Source organism: Gavialis gangeticus, unplaced genomic scaffold, assembly GCF_001723915.1.
Source record: "Gavialis gangeticus isolate Ggan-Ray unplaced genomic scaffold, GavGan_comp1, whole genome shotgun sequence".
In the NCBI taxonomy this organism is placed as follows: domain Eukaryota; kingdom Metazoa; phylum Chordata; order Crocodylia; family Gavialidae; genus Gavialis; species Gavialis gangeticus.
In genome coordinates, this window is record NW_017729032.1 from 141,957,679 (window position 1) to 141,977,205 (window position 19,527).

Sequence of the window (19,527 nt, forward strand, 5' to 3'; positions counted from 1 at the left end):
ACTTACCAGCCAGACACTGCTCTCCAAGCTGCCAGGCTGCATATTCGCTATCGGATCAGTATTGGCTGATTATTTCTGGTTAAGAATCAACCATTGGTATCAGCCAAAAAAATCGTTATCAATGCACCCATATGAAATTGTATAAAGATAAATGCAAAGTGCCAAGTTTAGGGAAGAAAAATCAAATGCACAAATCCAATGTCGGCAGAAAAGCTTCTGTGGCTTACAAAGAATCACTAAATAATGGTGAATCTTAATTTTGAGTTTCAGTGAATCACCAATATTCTGATTTTAGAGGAAGCCAATTTCAGCACAGCCCACAGTGAAAGGAATTATGCGTGGGAGGTAATTATCTGTTCTAGTTGGTATGGGTGAGGGTGGCATTGCTTTGGCATTGGATTTTAAGAAAGACAGTCAAACTGGAGAGCCCCCAGATGACAGCAACAAGATTGAAGACACGTTTAGAAAACATGACCGATGAGGAATAGTTTAATGGGTGGGGTTTTTCTCCAGAGAAGGGAAGACCTAAGTAGGACAGAAGTTTTCCTATCTCCAAGCAAGCTTGTGTTCAAATATTAACACCTTGGATATTAATGAAGGGAGAGAGTAACAAGTCCTGTAAGTGGTGACCAGACATAAGCCAATGTATAGACTCCACTGAAATTATCTCATGATCAGGGATCTTGCTTTCCTTTGTTTAAAAATTAAAAATTCTCTGATTAAAAACTCCCAAATCCACCTTTTTCCACAATTAAAATGAAACGCCACTATATATGTATGTATCAGTTGAGCACAATGTTTTATTGATACATTTAGTTTTAAAGCAGTTTAAAGCAGCCTACCAGTACCTTAATCATTATAATAAAATAAATTTTAAATACCTATATATTTTGTGTTTGATTTTGTTATTTTTTTTTTTATCCTGGAAAATCAGAGTTCCCCCTGTCCCCTTCACTCACCAGGACATGGGTATATCTGTGGCTAGTCCCCTGCCTGCCCCCCTTGTTTTGTGCTGCTGAGCAGCCCCGATAGGCCAGTGCCTCACTCCCAAGCCACAGCCCCCTCTAGCCCTGCCATCATGACCCATACCTCTCTGCGCTACCACCTCCATCCCTGCCAGCAGAGCTGGCCTTGGGGGTGGGCAGCCAGGGCAACTGCCCAGAGTACTGAGGTAGGGAGAGAAAGGGGGTGTCACAGCACCCACAACATGGCTCAGGAAGGGGCGGAGGAGGCTGCAAGGAGCCACGGATGCTCCTCATTCCCAACCCCAAGCCCCTGCTGCCCCCAGCCCTGCTGGAGGGGGCCTTCAGCTTCCCAGTGTCGGGGGCAAGGGGTGTCAGTGTGGAGTGGGGTCTTTCTGGAGCTTGGTCCCTGCCTTGATGGCACCAGGCTGCTCCAGACTTACCAGAGCTTGGCCGCTGATGGCCTGTACCAGCCCCATGCCATTGGGGCCATGTGCCAAGCTCTCGTGTGCCTGGATCGCCCCTGTGCTATTGGGGGGCACCTAATGGTATGGGGCCATTCTAGGCCACCAGGGGCCAAGCCCTGGTGAGTCCAAACTGACCCTGCACCATTAGGGAGGCCCCCTGATGATACAGGGGTGATCTGGGCATGCCTGTTAGCAACATGTTAGGGGACCATGGGGGGAGATATGCTCCCTCAGATTCCTGTGGTGCACAGGGCTGCAGTCTCGCCAGATTGCTAGACTTGATGCTGCTGCTGCTGGGAGCCATGCTGCTGCTGCCAGGAGCGTTGCACTGCCACCCTGGCTAGGCATTACCCCCAGGCACAGCCCCCACTGCCAACCCTGCCCTGGGGGTGCCCAGTCTGGCAGGCAGGGGTGCAGTGCACACTCCCTTCCTCCCTCCCTCCTTCACTGAACTGTTGCCAGGCCTCAATCTAGGGGCCCAGGGGTGCAGCCCAGCTGGACCCAATGCCCCACAGCAAAGGGGTGGCCATGGCAGCACGGAGTTTCATAGATTTCATAGATGTTAGGGCTGGAAGAGACCACATAAGATCATCGGGTCCAACCCCCTGCCCAAGGGATAGGAAGACAGCTAGGGTCAAAGGATCACAGCAAGATAAATGTCCAAATGTTTCTTGAAAGAGTCCACAGTAGGTGCTTGCACCACCTCTGGGGGAAGTTTGTTCCAGATCCTGATGGGCACTTCTTATGTACTTATAACTGCCACCAAGTCACCCCTGAGCCTGCGCTTCTCTAGGCTGAAGAGTCCTATAGCTCACAGCCTCTCTTCATAAGGCCTCTTCTCTTGCCCTCTGATCATGCATGTGACTCTCCTTTGGACTCTTTCAAGCTTATTCATGTCCTTCCTAAGTTGTGGAGCCCAGAACTGGGTGCAGTACTCCAGCTGTGGCCTCACTAAGGCCAAGTAAAATGGGAGGATGACATCCTGGGTTTTGCTTGATATGCATTGGTAGGAAGTTGTGCCCTCTACTGTGCCCCCCCACACATTGCTTATGTCCTGCACATCCCCCAGAGTTATCTGCAGGGAGGAGCTCCCACCACCCTGCCTGACTGTATTGCTAGGTGTGTGTGTGTGCACATTGCATCCCCTGCCTTTGATCTTCCTCCCCCCAGACCCAAGCAGCTCCTTGCAGGCTAGAACTCTGCCAGCCTGCAAGGGGAAGCTTGTGGTTTCCCACTTTAAATTGGAACTTCTGGGTCTTTTTCCTTTAAAGGGGGACATCTGGGTTTTTCTGTGGAAAATGGAAAACCCAGATCCCTGCTCATAGTATTCTACATCACTTGTTTCATTTGAACTTGGGGGGGAAAAAAGCCCTGGGATATTCCTTGAAGGTAGCTAGTCCAGAGGTGGGCAGTTATTTGGTCTGGAGGGTTACTTTAATGAGTTTTGGTGAGCTGTTGAGGGCTGCACACATGTGCAGTTCCTTGCCTCAGGCCACTTTCCCCATGCCTCACTGCAAGCCAGCACCTGCAGCCCAGCCCACACCGTCATCAGGGCTCCTGGTGTGTGCACTCCACCCTGCAGTTCCCAGGAGCAATGGGGGCGGGGCAGGGCAGGGCAGGGCAGGACAGCATAAAGGCCTGTGGCCAGGCTTCATCCCCCATGTGCAGGAGCTGGATGAGCCACACTCAGGTGCTGGCAGCTGCTGGGTACAAGCAGCCCCACCTGCCTACCAAGACTGTGCTGTGGCTGAAGCTGGAGCCATCATGGTCTGAGCATGGCTTGAATAGGGCCTGTCATGGTGCCAGGTGGGCAGGGTTACTTCTGCTCAGCATCCCACAGTGCCTGGGAGATGCAGTCCAGCCCTGCAGGCCCAGGGCACCTCCTGCCAATAGAGACTGGGGCCTGAGTGTGACTCGGCCAGGGCTTGTGGGGCTAGAGTGAATTTCCTAGGTGCCACAGGGGACACTGGGTGGAAGCAGCCCTGTGCACCCAACATGATGTGGTAGGTCTTGGGTGAGCTATGCTCGGATTCCTGCTTCTGCTGGTAGGCAGCAGCTCTGGTTCCAGCCTCTGCTGGCATTGGGTGGTAGTGGGTGGGCAGGGCTGCTTCTGCCCCGTGTCCCCTGGGGTGCCAGCTGGAGCTGGAGCTGTTGCCCACCACACCCACCAGCAAAGGTGGGAGTCTGGCTCGCCCAGGGTGCCGTTTTCCATCTGCGGGCCAGATTAAATCAGTTGGTGGGTCGGATTTGGCCACGGGCCATATTTTAGCCACCCCTGAGCTTATCTAAGCCTTCCTGAAACAGACATACGTGAATTCCAACAGCATGGTGTAATGGAGCATTGGGCAACTATTTCCCTCTAATGTATCAAGGACATTGCAATCTCTAATTCAGGAGTCAGCAGCCTTTTGCCAGCACAGACTGTGGGTTACAGCCCAGGCCTTGTTGAAGGCTACAACCTGGAGCAGCCAGCTGCCTGCACTTACCCTCTTCACTGGTTTCTAACCCCTGTCCATCAAGGATCAGTGCAGACATGATGGAGCAGCAGTCTCTGTAATGGAGAGGATAGGTGGCATGGTGCAGCTCCCCTGCCAGATCAGACTTTTGAGGCCACTGATCCCCTGTGCCAGGTTAGACTTTTTTGGGCAGGATCCAGCCCACTGGTTGTTAGTTGCTCACCCCTGCTTTGCAACTGATAGTGTACTGCAGGGCAGACAGTATCTTCTAGGTAAGCTCGTCCCAGGCAATTATCATTGTATTCCATTTGTGGTCACTGTTGCTTATAATTAATTTGATCAAAGTTCAAAATTGCGGTTGAAGATGAAACAAATATTTATTTATTATGTTGAAAATTTGCTGAAATTTAATTATTGATATTCTGCAATTAAAAATAGTAAGTTTAGATGGCAAGCACATTTTTACAGGTAACTTAATTTCACTTTGTTGGATATTACATTTGTATAAAATTTCTAAATCAGTGGAGTTTGCACAGATTTTTACCAAGGTTTGAGAATGTATAGTAGACAATTTCAAAAACAAATACTTGTTGTTTCTTTAAATTGAAGAACAGTCTTGAAAAGTCTTTTTTATAAAGAATTAAAAATAGTTACTAGCAAACTGACTTCTGAGTGATACTGATTTATTTTAATGTTCCCCTCTGAATAATTTTTTAAACACATTCTACATAGTGTGGTTTATGGTTGGAGACCACTGCATAGCTTCTGAAAGCTCAAGGTCAGTGACTAAAGTTCAAGGCAGTTTCATTGCTATGTGTTGTGTATGCTGTAACCTCTTTGAGGCAATAATTACAAAAAAATCTTTATACTGTACTTAACATGCTTTGAGACCCTTGATAATAATTCACATAGACTTTTTAGTTATCATAGTCATAGAGAAGTAGAGCTGGAAGGGACCTCCAGAGGACATGGAGTCCAAGCCCCTGCCTAATGCAGGATCATCCCTATCCAAACCGTCCCATACATACAAACTATAATCTAAACTACATAAAACTAAACCTTTGTAATAGAAGTTTGAAAACCATCTATCTGGAAGAGGAATTAGTTTTTATGTTTTTAATTAAGTACAACCTTATCCTAACAATTTAACTGAATAATAGTGGGGTGTTCTTGCTTTGGTTTTGAGACTTCCATATCTCATAACTGACTACTGTGTCTGGAACTGCTAAACTTTCCAGCTTTAATGGGTTTAAAGTGGAATAATGTGTTTTGAAGAGCAAGAAAACAAAAATATGTTACTAACCCAGGGAGACTTGGTTTTAACTATTTGTTGGTCTAAGGAGAACACATTACTTTTTTTAAAGAACAAAGTTCATTGTCTTGAATGTGTTGTCTCTGAGGTTTTTTTTTTCCACTGTGGATCCAGGGCTCTATTATTAAACTTTGTCTGACTGCTGATTTTTTTTTACTACCTTTCAGCATAACATGTGTATCTGAGATGCAGAGAGCCTGTAGCAGAAGGCTTTGGACCATTCCAAGTTGTGTTTCTCCCAACCGTAATAAAAAGTGGACAATGAAGGCAATCGTATTTATTTCCTTATGGACATTGATTTCATTGCTTTGTTGTCAATTAGCGAACACTGTGGAACATGACGATGTAGTAAAGCATGCAATAAAGCTGCATCGTGGGAAAGGAGCTGCTGTCACTCAGAGAAGACAGTGGGTCTCAGAAAACTGCAGAAAATTGTCTGGGCTCCTTCGCCAGAAAAATGTGGTCCTTAATAAACTAAAAAATGCAATAAAAGCAGTGGAGAAAGACTTGAGGCTATCAGATGAAGAGAAATTATTTCAAGTACATACATTTGAAATTTTCCAAAAGGAGCTAAATGAAAGTGAAAACTCTGTCTTTCAAGCAATCCACGGACTGCAAAGAGCTCTTCAAGGTGATTACAAAGATGTTGTAAATATGAAAGATAGTAGTAGACAGCGATTGGAGGCCTTGCGGGAAGCTGCAATTAAGGTTAGTGAGATAAAATTTTCTATGGAGGATAATATGGGAAAATTCTTAGCAGTTTTTCCAGTTTTATAATAATACTTTTTTAAATGCATTAAAAATGTGGAGCTACAGCAAGTACACGACACTTCTATTAAAAATAGAATTTTGAACGAAGCTAGAATAAATTTGTGTTCTTTAGATCAGTTGATTCTCACTCGGGTGCCATGGCACCATGGCTTCCGATCCTTTCAGTGGTGCCAGGAGTGTCACACAATGTTAGCACTTTTAGGTATGCAAACATGATTTGCAAGATAAACCCAGAAATTTCAAAAGAGGTGTCCATAGTGTCAAAAAAATTCAGAGTTGGGGTCTTCTCTGGTGAGCCACAAGTCTCCCACCAGATCATTGTTGTTATGGTGGGCTTGTGAAAAGTTGGGTAGAGTGTAGTTGACAACAAGTTTCTAACCAAGCTCCCAACATCCTTGCTGCCAGTATTTTGTGGGCAGGCAGAAACTGGCTTCTGTGGCTTATCACTTTCTGAAGCTCTGGCAATCATAAAGCTGACAGGATTTTTGATTATTTCAATACATGCCTGCAAAGTTCTAAATAGTAGTGAAGCTCTCCAGAATCGTAGAAAATTAGGGTTGGAAGGGACCTCATTCAGGGGGTCATCTAGTTCAAACCCCTGCTCAAAGCAGGACCATCCCCAACTGGATTATTCCAGCCAGGGCTTTATCAAGATGGGTCTTAAAAACCTCCAGGGATGGAGATTCTACCACCTCTCTAGGTAACCTGTTCCAGTGCTTCATCACCACCCTAGTGACAGAGTTTTTCCTAATATCCAATCTAAATCTCCCTTGTTTCATTGAGCCCATTGTTTCTTGTTCTGTCTTCTGTCACTACTGAGAACAGTCTAGTTCCATCCTCTTTGGAACCACCCTTCAGGTAGTTAAAGGCTGCTGTCAAATCTCCTTTTAGTCTTCTCTTCTCCAAACTAAATAAACCCAGTTCCCCCAGCCTCTCCTCAAAAGTCATGTCCCCCTACCCCCAAACCATTTTCATTGCTTTCTGCTGAACTCTCTTCAACTTGTCCTTTCTATAGTGGGGGAAGGGCCCAAACTGGACACAGTACTCTATTCTGCACCGGTGAGGCCACATCTAGAGGGGAATAATGACTTCCCTCAGTCTACTGGCAGCACTTCTACTAATGCAGCCCAGTATGCTGCTAGCCATCTTGGCAACCAGGGCACACTGCTGACCCATATCTATCTTATTGTCTGCTGTAACCCCCAGGTCCTTTTCTGCAGAGCTGCTTCTTAGCCAGTCAGTCCCCAGGCTGTAGTGGTGCATGGGATTCTTTCGTTCCATGTGCAGGACTTAGCACTTGTCCTTGTTGAACCTCATGAGATTTCTTTTGGCCCAGTCCTCCAATTTGTCTAGGTCACTCTGAATCCTAGCCCTACCCTCCAGTGTATCTACTTCACCCCCCTGCTTGGTGTCATCTGCGAACTTGCTGAGTGTGCACTCCATTCCTTTCTTCCAGATTGTTAATAAAGATATTAAACAAAACTGGCCCCAGGACTGACCCCTGGGGCACACCACTGGGTACCAGGTGCCTGCTAGGTATTGAGCCATTGATTACTACCTGTTGAGCTGGACAATCCAGACAGTTTTCTATCCACCTTACAGTCCATTCATCCAACCCATGCTTCCTCAGCTTGCTTGCAAGAATGCTGTGGGAGATGGTATCAAAAGCCTTGCTAAAGTCAGGGTATATTATGTCCATTGCTTTCCTCTCTTTCATTTCATTCTTCAGCTTCTTGACAAAGAAACCATCACAAAAGGAATATTGGAGCAATCTGTTTGCTTTCTTGAGAAGGCGACTTCATTAGGTCACACTTGCCACACATTTGAAAGGTTATGTTTATGTTGGGACAGAAGTTCTTTTTAAATGGAAGTTTAGATTCTGGCGGAAGGGAGAGTATAGGTTCTCTTGTGAGCTAGGTCAACATGTTATTTAGGACAAAAAAGATATTTTTTCCTTTTACCTGACTGTTTTATCCTAGTAAGTGTGTGGTTGGTTAAATAGTGTCTTTTCTCCCAAATTGATTCTTTATTATAGGAAAGTCAGTAAGGTATAACGGTTGGGGGGAGAAAGCTTACTTGATAGACTTAGTATCACTTGCTTTCAAATTGTGATGACTGCATTACTTCCAGTTTTGTTCTAGTTTCTTGTGGTGTTCTAAACTTTGTATCTGCAAGATGTTCCTTTTCAATTTCCTACTGGGTGATTAGGTGCTGATTTCCAAGGATTATAGTAATGTTTCCTTCATTTCCTTATTCTGAGTGAACGGAAGTATTTACTAGCTGAGTGCTGGGCAAATTTCATATCTCGCTTGAAAAAAATGTCAGAATTTTTTGAAGGACAGCCAAAGAAGGCAGGCTAAAAGAGGAGTAAAATGGTAGAGACTACTTTTATTTTCCACTGCTGTTTAGGAAGAGAAGTGACAGAAACTTCAACTTACCTTCTGGGAGGTTCAGGTTTACTGGGCACCTACTAACCAGATGGTGATATGAAAAACAATAAACAGGGTCTGGGGATGCATCCTGGTAGAAATATGCCACTGTTTCTTTTCTTAACAGCACAGGGCAATGGAAGCAAGATGGTGTTCTCTATAGGACTTTGCTCTGAATCTTGTTGGTAGACATGCAAGAGAATAGGTCCCAATTCTTGATGTATTAGCCAGTGGATTAAATTTGTCAAGAGCTTTTATTTTAATGTAATTTTAAAAAGGCATCTCATTCCCTACCATTGTGGGGCACAGTGTAGTGGGTATACTATAGTGCACACTTTTGCCTTGCAAACAGTAAGAGATATGAAAATGTTTCTTCTTTTTCGCCATTCCTCATGTGACTCCCCTTGCTCCAGTGCAGCACTGCGATGTTTGCTTACAAAGTTACGGAGTGGATGGAAAGGGGGAGAAGCATCTCGGATACAGTGGAAGCTGTTTCCATCAAGTAAACAGAGATAGTTGCAACTAACTGTTCTGACTGAGGTGGCAAAATCATTTCTTCTCTTTTTTATGGAAGGAAACTTGAATGCTAAATGCATCCTATGTTCTAGGCTACTACCATCCAAAGAAAGTGTCTGTGGATTAGACTAGAGCTTGTGGATGAAGTTGGCTTTTCCCTCATAAATGGGACATTCTAACAGAGCTAGAGAAGAATAAGTAGTAGGCAGTCTTTAGGAAAATTATGAAAACACAAATGTTCGTTACCAGGAACCAGAGATGAAGAAATAAAGGCCAGCATTTGGCCTTGCCAGTAGATAAAACCTTGTCTATTAGTTTTTATTCCACCTTCCCCTTCCTCCCCACAATCCTCCACTTACTCCAGTAATGCCAACAGTGATTCACCTGACAAGGGTATTACTATGATAATATGATTGGTTTCTGACGATTCTTGAATGTGTTAATAAGGCTTGAGTTTAACCGGGAGGTGGTTTGAAAGGGCAGACTGAAGTAACAGGTTTCACTGTAAGCAGATTGTTGTCCCAGCATTAACATCAAGGGAGACATAATCTGTTCCTCGTGACTAAATAAAATGGATTTGCTCACTTCAAGAAGAGAGTGAGCCCATCTGTGAATGCAGGAATTACTCATGCAATGCTGTTTTTCCCTTTGACCTTAATGTTAGCTCCATGAAGGTCCAAATAGCAGCTGTTAGTAATGCTGTGAATCTGAAAAAAAGGAGAATCTTGACATGGTTTTCTAGTTTCCAAGTTCTTAAGTATTGTTCCTAAATTAATACATCTCCAAAAGATTGAAATGCATCATTCTCTGATCTGTAATTGACATTTCATTCAGCAGGGGGTTCTGTTTTACTTTATATATTATATAAGGTTTAATAAAACTTTTTAAGATTTGGTGTATTTTCCATTGTTGTGCTTGATCTGACTATCAAAGCCATACTTCTAAGTGTATATTGGCCCTGCAATTGATATTTCCTTGAAAGCACCTTGAGATGGCCCTTTTCTAATACTTCCTCATCTGGAGCCTTCCAGTTGCTTCTAAACTGTAATAAAACAGAGGTTCCCACCTGTAACAAATGGCAGATAAGTCTTTTCAAATAATATAAACTGACAGTTAAAAAAACAATATTCCAGAAGAACTGCTGTATCGGCTGGGCAGTTCTAATATTCATAAAAATAATTTGTTTCAAAAGCAAAGAATATAAACATCAGGCAAGAACATCCTGTTCAAAGAGCAAAAGAGCACCTCATTTTTATTTGCTGTAAAATCCAATAGGAAGAAATGGAATATGTTGAGCTTCTAGCAGCAGAAAAACATCAGGTTGAAGCCATCAAGAATATGCAGCACCAGAATAAAAGCCTCTCCATGCTTGATGAAATTCTTGAAGATGTCAGGAAGGCAGCTGATAGACTGGAAGAGGAAATTGAAGAACATGCCTTTGATGACAACAAATCTGTAAGTCTAGAAACTTTTGGCATCTGATTTATGGACACTCACTTTTAGTCTGAACTAAGTATTGAATTGATGCTGTTGTGGTGCCAAATTTATTCAACTTTGGTCACAACTTGGTGAGTTTTTTTTTTCCTTAAATAGTCAAATGTTATTACATAAGTTTTATCTTGCACCTCTTATAGATAGAGACTTGTGAATTTTTTTTTACTGTTTGCCCTGAAGCTGGTAGTTTCTCTTCTCAGCAGTATGTTTGTTTCTCAACTGAAACTCATACAATTGCTGGTGTATTGTTTTTATTGTTGACATGCCTGTTCCACATCACAACATACACAATTTTCAAGGTCAGGAAGCTGATATCTAGGCTTGCAAGATACAGGATTAAAGTTTTATTTCTATTATTAGACGATGGTGGTGGTGGTGGTGATGATGATGATAATCTCTTATTGAGAATATAATGGGAGATTTATTGTTTGGATATATGGCACATTATAACCTGCTTGCCATCCGATAACCCCAGTAACCTCTCTACATTTTACCATCTACATTCTATCACCAAGTCAAAATTCCCCCTTCTTCCCCCCTCTCCCTCTACTTGTCTGTCTTGCAGCTATTTTCTCCCGTCTGCTCTGATCTTCCCTGCCACATATTTGCTTTTTCACAGACTTGCATTTTGCATGTTGGTTTCTATTCCACCCAGGAGAGCATACCAGCAGACTCTCCCTATGCCTGGAGAAGGGTGTTTGTGCTTGTAAAGAGCAATTTTTCCAACTATTTAGTTGGTCTAATGAAAGATATCACATTTACCCAAAGAATCTTTCCTGCCTGATGGGAGGGGAAGAAGAATTCTTGAGATTTATTTTCACGGTCTGGGAAAAGAAATGGTGTACAAGGTAGAATATGAAACAGGTTTGTGATCTTTCAATTTAGTTGTATTGTTTTCATTTACTTCTGACTTCATTGCTTTTAATCTCTTGGTTTACTTGCAATGTTGTGTTGGCACTCTACATATGGTGGGAAGCATCCTCCAGGTAAGCCTCTGTGTATGTACTGAAGCTGGGAATTTAATAGCTTTTCCCTGCCACTCCCAGGTGGTGTGGAAGAAACCCAGATTTAACTGCCGGTTGCTGCTATTCTTGCTAACAGGCAAGAGGAAGACTGGGTCATTTTTCTCTATGGGTTTTTTCTTCTCACCCATTTTCCCTGTGTTTGCTAGGGGAAAAGAAATGATGAAATGCCAGCTCAGGGCATTTCTTTTGATCCTATTTCAGAATAGCAAAAAACATTTGGCAGGCTTTTTTACATTTTATTATCGTAGATGAGAGCAGAGAAGGACCTGAGAGTTGCAGTAGAATTTAAGCTGAATAGGAACCAATGGTATGCTCTTGTGGCAAAACAAAAAAAAAAAAATCAGCAGCATGCTGGGTTGTATTAAAAGGAGTGTCACTTTCAAATCAAGGGAAGTGATTCTTCTTCCACTTAGTTCAGCACTGGTGAGGCCTCATTTGGAGTACTGTGTCCATTTTTGGGTTCCACACTTCATGAAGGATGTGGGTGGACTGGAAAGAGTCTAACGGAGAATGACAGAAATGATTAGAAGCCTGTGGTTTGTGAGGAAAGGCTGAAAGAGCTATGGTTGTTTAGTTTACAGAGGAGAAGACTAAGGAGGGATTCGATAGCGGTCTTCAAATTACCTGAAGTGTTATTTAGGACCTTGTTGCACCTCTTGCTGAAAGCCACACAAATGTTAATTCACTTTGTGTTGTTTGGCTTAGTGGAGCAGTTGCACATTCAGGCAAAAAACCTGCTCTCACTGCCCCTCACCTGCACAGCTGTGACTTGCCATTAGAGACTTTGTGAGCAGGGGCAGGACTAGGAGCTAGGGGAGGGAAAGGCTCATAGCTCCCACCAAGCAGAGCAAGTGCTGCAGCTCTGGAGTGCCTGGTAGCTGTGGTGGATCCTGCTGCTGCTCAGACCAGCTCTGCTCCCAGTGGAAGTAGGATGAGCCAGTCTGAGTGGGGGCGAGGGGAGGGGGCACTGCTTCCCCACCACCGCTCCGACTGGCTCTTCTCCCAGTGGGAGCAGAGTCAGATGATCTAAGTGGGGTAGGGACACCCCTTCTCTGCCACCACCACTCAAACTGGCCCTGCTCCCAGGAGCAGAGCTGGTCTGAGCAGTGGCGGGAGGGATGCAGTGCCATCCACTTGGGCTGGCTTGCTTTGCTCCTGCTGGGGGCGGCACCAGCCCCAGCAGTGGCAGGAGCCACCCTCTGCAGTGCCAGGCACTCTGTGGCTGTAGTGCTCCCTCTGCCAGACATTCCCCGGGACTAGATGAGGCACTGTGCCCCTGCATCCCCTCTTGCCCTGACTCAGGAAGGCCCACTGCCTTCTGGGATGCTGAAGGACTTTAACTTGGGTAGAAAAGTGGTGGAGAGTGGCCACAAATTAATGGAATAGGAGCAAATTTAGGCAGATTAGAGAGAATCCTGCCCTGGAGTGGCATAGTGTTAAATCAAATAACAAGTGCTTTAAGATACTTAAAAGGTGTTACCATGCAGCCAGTCCAGGGGTTTCAACTGAAAATAATTCAACTTTATTAAAAGAATAATAATGAAATGGAATGTTCAACAACTACAAATGATGGAATCTCAACTCTGGCAACAAGCTTACCATTTAATGAAATAAGTTGTGATAAACTACTTCAAGGTCGATCGCTATAATTATTTTTGTGAGTTCTGGAGAAAATCTTCCAACAACTTTAATTTCTCATTTCCTTCTTTCCTTTCTAAACAGATAGTTTTAACAGCGAAATTTATACTTCTAGGAAATGTTGAGGTTTTGTTTTGTTTTGTTTTTTCCATGTCAGGTGAGAGGTGTTAACTTTGAGGCAGTTTTAAGGGTGGAAGAAGATGAAGCAGACTCCAAGAGAAATATTTCAAAAAGAGAAGTGGAAGACGATTTAGGTCTTAGTATGCTTATTGATTCCCAGAACAATCAGTATATACTTACCAAGCCCAGGGATTCAACCATTCCTCGTGCTGATCATCATTTCATAAAGGTAAATTGCTGTGGGGATTCTTGCCTACTTTTTTTTTCCCCTGCCAGCACCTCCTTTGACCTGTGTTTGTGTGTGTGGTTTTGGTATCCCTCCATGTCTCGGATGTCTTCCCATTATTTCATGCTTTCCATTTTTACTGAGGTTCTGGCTCTACTTTATGCTAAGGTACAACAGGACATGTATGGATGTTTGTGGCATGAATTTGGTGTATGTGCAACATGCTCCCTTGTGTCTTATATTAGTTTGATTAGCTTGCACCTGTGGGACAGTGTTCCAGACTGGTGGGACTGCTACAAAGTCAGGCTATCACAGGTCATAGTTAGCTCACTGGCATATATCATATTTACTTGATTTCAATATGAGGTGCCCCCCCACCCTGTTCAGCAAAGGGAAGGGTAAGAGACAAAGTCTCATCTTGGAATCTAACATGAGACAGCTTCAGCTGGGGGGTGGTGAGGAGCAGTGATGTGCTACACTGATCTGGGTGCAGGGGGAGCCCCAGAGCTGCTCCTGATCTGTTCCTGCCCCACACTGCAAGGAACAGCTGGCTTGGCCAGGAACAGCAGTGGCAGCACTTAGCTCAGGTTTCTCTTTCTAGCACCTGCTGCTTGCCTGGCTCTGGTTCCCTCCTTCTTCCTGTCTCCCCTCTGGTGGCTGGGAGGAGGCACTGGAAGGAAGAACCTGTGTTCTATTGCTACTGTCCCCTGCAGATGCAGGCATGGGGGAGCCCCAGAGCCACTTATGATCATTTCTGCCTGTGCTGAGTAGGGAGTCTGGCTCTGCCAGCTGCAGCAACAGTGTAGACAAGGGTTTCACCTGGTATTTATTTCTGTTGCATTTTCTATTTTAAAAAAATATAAGGGCTTTAACAGTAATTCAGCCATTATTATATAAAGTAGAGATGTTTATTAATTAAACCCAGCTAATTAAATTGATGCAAACACAAGGGATATTTCTATATAATATTGTTTTTAATAGGCTAAGTAAAGAATGATTATTCTTTGAAGCCTTCTTACAAAGCCTGTGCATCTCTCTGTCTCATGTTATGTGTCTGAAGAGATCAGTTGTAAACTTGGAGTGCCTATAGTGTTGGAACTCTGAAGAGAAAAGGTCACTGATCTTGGGGATCTAAGGCAATAGGATCATAGGGTTCTGTTTTTCATGAGAGGAATGCACAGCCTGCTTGAATATGGGAAATGTCCTATAGAAGTTAAAGAGACAATACTGTAGCTTATTTGAATGGAGAAAAGCTTAAGAACCCTCAGGTTCTTAAGTGTAATGCCCAAACCAAGCAGATTGTGGAGTACTCAGCTGGGAAATCATCATGAACGCTCTGACAGTTACTTATGGGCAAGGGACAGAAATTACACATCAACCAGTGTAGGTGATCAGAAACCAGTTCAAATCTGTAACAGAAAAGAAATTCAGTGTACATAAACCGTTTTCAAAATGATCTTAAACTGGTTTTAGCCAAAGTTAATGGATGTAATGTCAGACTTAACTGACTTAGTTTGAAATCAATTTATTGAATTTCTGTCCCAGATCCCTTCCAGATTCAAGTTAACTCAGTCCCCCAGCATCCCAGGATGCTTTCTTTTTCCCATGCAATGCTTTCCCCCCCTCCCCAACTTTGCAGGGTGGGTGGGCTAGCCTTGGCTCAAGCTGTCTACTCCAGCAGAGCAGGGAGACTTGCTCTAGTGCCCCCCACCTTCTGGCCTGGGCCACTGCAGGCATGTAGCTGCATTTCCGAAATCAAAAGTGTGTATCTGTTCACTTATTGGTTTGATCTACACAGCTTAGACTAACCTGCAAAGATTGAATCAATTCAGCCTTGGGCTTTTTGACTGTCTGTACTTAGCCATTGTGGTCTAGTAAATGAAAAAAATCTCAAATTCTATTTCCCATTATCAGAAACTCATATTAAGGTTCTGGTAGCCCCCTTGATCTTCAGGAAGATTTGGAAACCAATGTATTTTACATTTCACAGCACTATCATCAGGCTTTTGGACTTCTTTAAAAAAAAACCCAATTTATTCAAGTCATCAAAGTCACTAGCCCTTTTTTCAGGCCTCTGTGTACTGTGCATGCCAAAACATTAATTTTTATATTGGTCGTTTCTACAATCCCTGACAACATCTGCCTAGAAAACGTTTATCAGTTATTCTTACCTGGGTAAAAAGAATGATGGACTTGGGAAATACCACTGGAGTCTGCTGTATCTTGTTTTCCTGTTTCTCATTTCCTTACAGTTCTGACCATCCTATTGTTTCAGTACCCTCAAATGTTGAGATCCATAATGTTAAGTTCCCGTAAATTTGATGATAGCTTTCTGTAATTGATAGCTTATGACTGTTTGCATATCCATTAGGTGTATGAACCAATTACATGCATAGGAACTGTTCTACCCAGCTGTCACTGTTTGCAGTGTAATATAACTGTATTGCATATTTAGTAAAACTGACTAGGAGTCATCTGTTTCAAAACTTCTAAAGCAGCATTGAACTGCTTACGTCCTGTCACCTCAAGACTGAAATCTGAGAAATGGTATTGAGTGTTAATGAGATCTGAAATACTTCACACAGGTTGTTCCTGTAGCTAACCTGTATTTTTATGTTAAGGTAAGTTCATAGCTCCCCCTTCCCCCAGTCCTAAGTCTGTGCACTTAAACCTGTATCTTGTATACTCCATTCATTTTTATACTGCTGTTAAACTCTGACCATTGGAAGCATTTTCAATTTCACCACAGCTTCTTCATGACTTTTACTGTAATGTGTATTATCAATTTTATATACTAGGACATTGTGACCATAGGGATGTTATCTTTGCCATGTGGCTGGCTGTGTACAATGATAGGATTGCCAACCATGTTTGGGTACATCATTTGCGGAGTGCTCTTGGGACCATCGGGATTAAACAGTATAAAGGTAAGAGAGTAAGCTTTCATGTAAATTTTAACCCTTGTGTTCATTTTTAGGAAGCTTAAAGAATTTCAAGCATTCAAAAACTAAGTCGAACCCTGGAAAATCATGAGAATTTAAATGTAATACACTTAAGATTCTTTTAATTTGCCCTCTATTTCAGAGGCAAATTATTTCAGGGGGTTCAGAGTTAATTTGTTTCTGTTTTTTGTGTTTTCCCCAAACAGTTTTCCACAATCATGGAAGATAAACATTTTTATGTGAAAGCTGAGGTTTCTGCATAATGAAGCCTCAGCTTCTAGAGTTCAGAAAACTTCACACACTATGAAATTTGCAAAATAAACAAGAGTTCAGAAATTGAGTTTATTATTACATTAAAACATTTTTGAAGGCATGTTTAAAAAAACTGAACTTGACTAAGTTGCATTAACTCAAGGAACCCTATGAGGGAATTAATTTGGAGCACTTAACACTTACACTTCCGTTTGGTGCACTTGTGCTGTAACAAGCAGTCATGTATCACTGTTTTGCTACTCAGTCTATTATTGATTATCATGTCTGCCCAGCTTTCTGCACCAAGACTGCAAAATGATGTAGCAATTCCAGCTGGCTAGGCTAAGGCAGTGTAACCGCCCCAAAGAGATGAATTGTGGTCAGAACAGAGAAAATGGAGAAGATTTTGCTGCCTTCCCTCTTTCCCTCTTAAGACAGTTCCAATGAGAAGCTGGCTTCTTATCGAGTTCTAGTAAACCTCTGCTTTTCTGTACTGTAGGTCCTCCTCTGGAGGCCTTTATGTTATCTGTTGTACTTCTCCAGAGTAAGATTGATAAATTTTATAGAAATATGCAGACATAAAATTTGTTTCTTCTCTGTCTCCTCTGGCCATGGGATTGTGGGGGAAAGTGTCCCTTTTTCTCATAGTCAATGGGGTTTTCCATGTGTTAGAGCTAGAGGTGCACTGATACATTGGTCCATATCGTATTGGCACCAATAAAAGGAAAATTGACATTGTCAACAATCGGTGTTTTTTGACTGATGTGTCTGATAATGTCGCTGATAAATGCCGTATACATGCACACAGCCAGGAGTGCAGCCTGGCAGCTTGGAGAGCAGTATCCAGCCAGTAAGTCTATAGGAGGGACGGGGCATGGAGGGGGCAGCTTGAGTCCCCCACGGTTAGGGAGGGAGTGAGGCTGGGGCAGGGAGAGGTGCTGCCCAGGTTGGGTGGGGTGTGGGATGGAGCCATGAGCAGCTTGTTTGGGGAAGGGGAGGGAGGCAGCATGTCCCGCTGCTGCATGCAAGTTAGGGGAGGCATGGACTCTTCCTGCTGGGGGCTTGGGGTGGGTGGCATTGCTGGGAGGGGAGGCTATGGGGTGCCTATGATGAATTTTGGGGTGGCTCTAGCCACCCTGTAGCCCCCCCTCCCAGCACTGATGCCAACCACCCTGCCTTGCCTTCTCCGAGTGCAGCCCAGGCCCAGCCCCCACCAGGAGGAGCCTTGTGCAGCCCCCAGCCCCAAGTGCGCAGTGGGCAGCCTGCCCTTGCCCTATGCACAGATCATGATGGGGGGGAGGCACATGCTCCCTGCACTTCCCCCAGAGGTATGTGCAGCGGCGGGAGCCGACCCCCTTCCTCACTCCCTGTGCCCCGCAGACAAGCTGCGGCTCTGTCCAACTCCCTGTCGTGGCTATGCAACACCTGCTCCTTCGCCTGCCCCAGCCCCATCCTCCCTCCCTCCCCGCAGGGGCCTTGATCTGTGCTCCACATGCCCCTTCCCCACAGCAGATTTACCAGCCGGACATTATTTTCCAAGCTGCCTGGCTGCATATTAGCAGTCAGATCAGTATTGGCTGATATGGCTCATTTAATAATCTGCCATCAATATTGGCCAAAAAAATCTTTGTCAGTTCACCCATACTTAAAGCTATCACTGTTTTTTCCCTTTGGACCCTAAAATTGTTGCTAGGAAATGCTAGGTGTTGCTGCTGTAGGAATGGCATCTGTCCTCTCCGCTTTGTTGTCACTGTCTGTTTTCTTGGTCTATTTTTTTCCCTATAAGGAAGTTCCGTTATCAGGGAAATAAAGGCATGTGGGGGCTGTAAGGCAGACACAGAAGAGTATGAACTAGAATATAGCAGGAGAATTATAGCACAGAATCTTCAGGCCTGCAGAGCAATGAAGTAGTTAGCCCGAGGCCTCTTCTACATGTACCTTAATTTCAAGAGGTATGAATCCATATATAGTAGTTGCAAGTAATAAACATTGTTTATCAAATTTACGTTATTTAAAATAGAGATTCTGTTCACTAAATTATGGCTGAATTATTATTAAAGCCCTCACATTTCTTTACCAAAATACAACAGAAATAAACACTGTATGAAATCCTTGTGCAAGTTAAATAGTTCTTGTCTCTTTCCTGTATTGTAAAATGAAAGAATTCCTTGAGTAAGGATTGATCTGCAGGATTATAATCAACTGATTACAAAGCACTTCACAAACACTGGAAGTATGCAGTAACACAAACCATGAATATTTTTAGGATTTCTTTCATAGATAAAATATTCTGAAGAGGTAACAATTGTATTGCTGTCAAAGGATAAAGATGAAAGCTGTTAGGATGCATGGTTACATCTGCATGATTTTGTAGCAAAATCACTCTAACTGTAGCCAGGCTTCCCCAGGGTCAAAGTTAGGGCAGTTTAGCTAATTTATATCACTAAAGGCTCATGTAGGCAATATTTAGACTGTAGCAGTGGCTGGAACTCCTAAGTGAGTTCCCCTCCCCTTATTTAAAGCGGCTAAAATATCCCTAGCCATGGAGTTCAGAGGTTTACAGATAGACATAAACTTAGAGTGGGATTTTCCAAAGTACCTAACTCTGCCCCTGTTGATGTAATGATTTTCAGAATGTCATGAGTCCTTCGGTGAATATCAACTGCAGTATCTCTTCACCTGTTTAAACTCATTATTTCTTCTGTACTGAATTTTTTAAAAAGTCACATTCTTGTTAAGGTCATACGTAAAGGCACTAGAAAACTATTTCAGATAGAAGGATTTTAAGGTAGGATTTTCAGAAATGCTAACTACTAGCATCTGTAATTTGACAGCTTTTGAAACCTGTTGCTGCTTTCTGCACAGCCATGCCATACAATCTTAAAATCAAAGCAAAGTGTTATTGTAGCAAGCATTA

General features: G+C 43.5%; 1 protein-coding gene across 2 annotated transcripts in view; it reads left to right on the plus strand.

Moving 5' to 3' along the window:
• Positions 1-19,527, plus strand: part of TMCO3 (transmembrane and coiled-coil domains 3) — a 70,698-nt gene that overhangs the window by 3,611 nt on the left and 47,560 nt on the right. For both annotated transcript variants that reach the window (XR_002098816.1, XM_019524059.1), the window contains exons 3-6: positions 5,365-5,905; positions 10,189-10,368; positions 13,228-13,419; positions 16,215-16,343. Coding sequence is in view for 1 of the 2 variants with exons in the window: in XM_019524059.1 (XP_019379604.1) it covers positions 5,384-5,905; positions 10,189-10,368; positions 13,228-13,419; positions 16,215-16,343 (1,023 nt within the window). In the remaining variant the exon portion in view is untranslated. The remainder of the gene's footprint in view (positions 1-5,364; positions 5,906-10,188; positions 10,369-13,227; positions 13,420-16,214; positions 16,344-19,527) is intronic.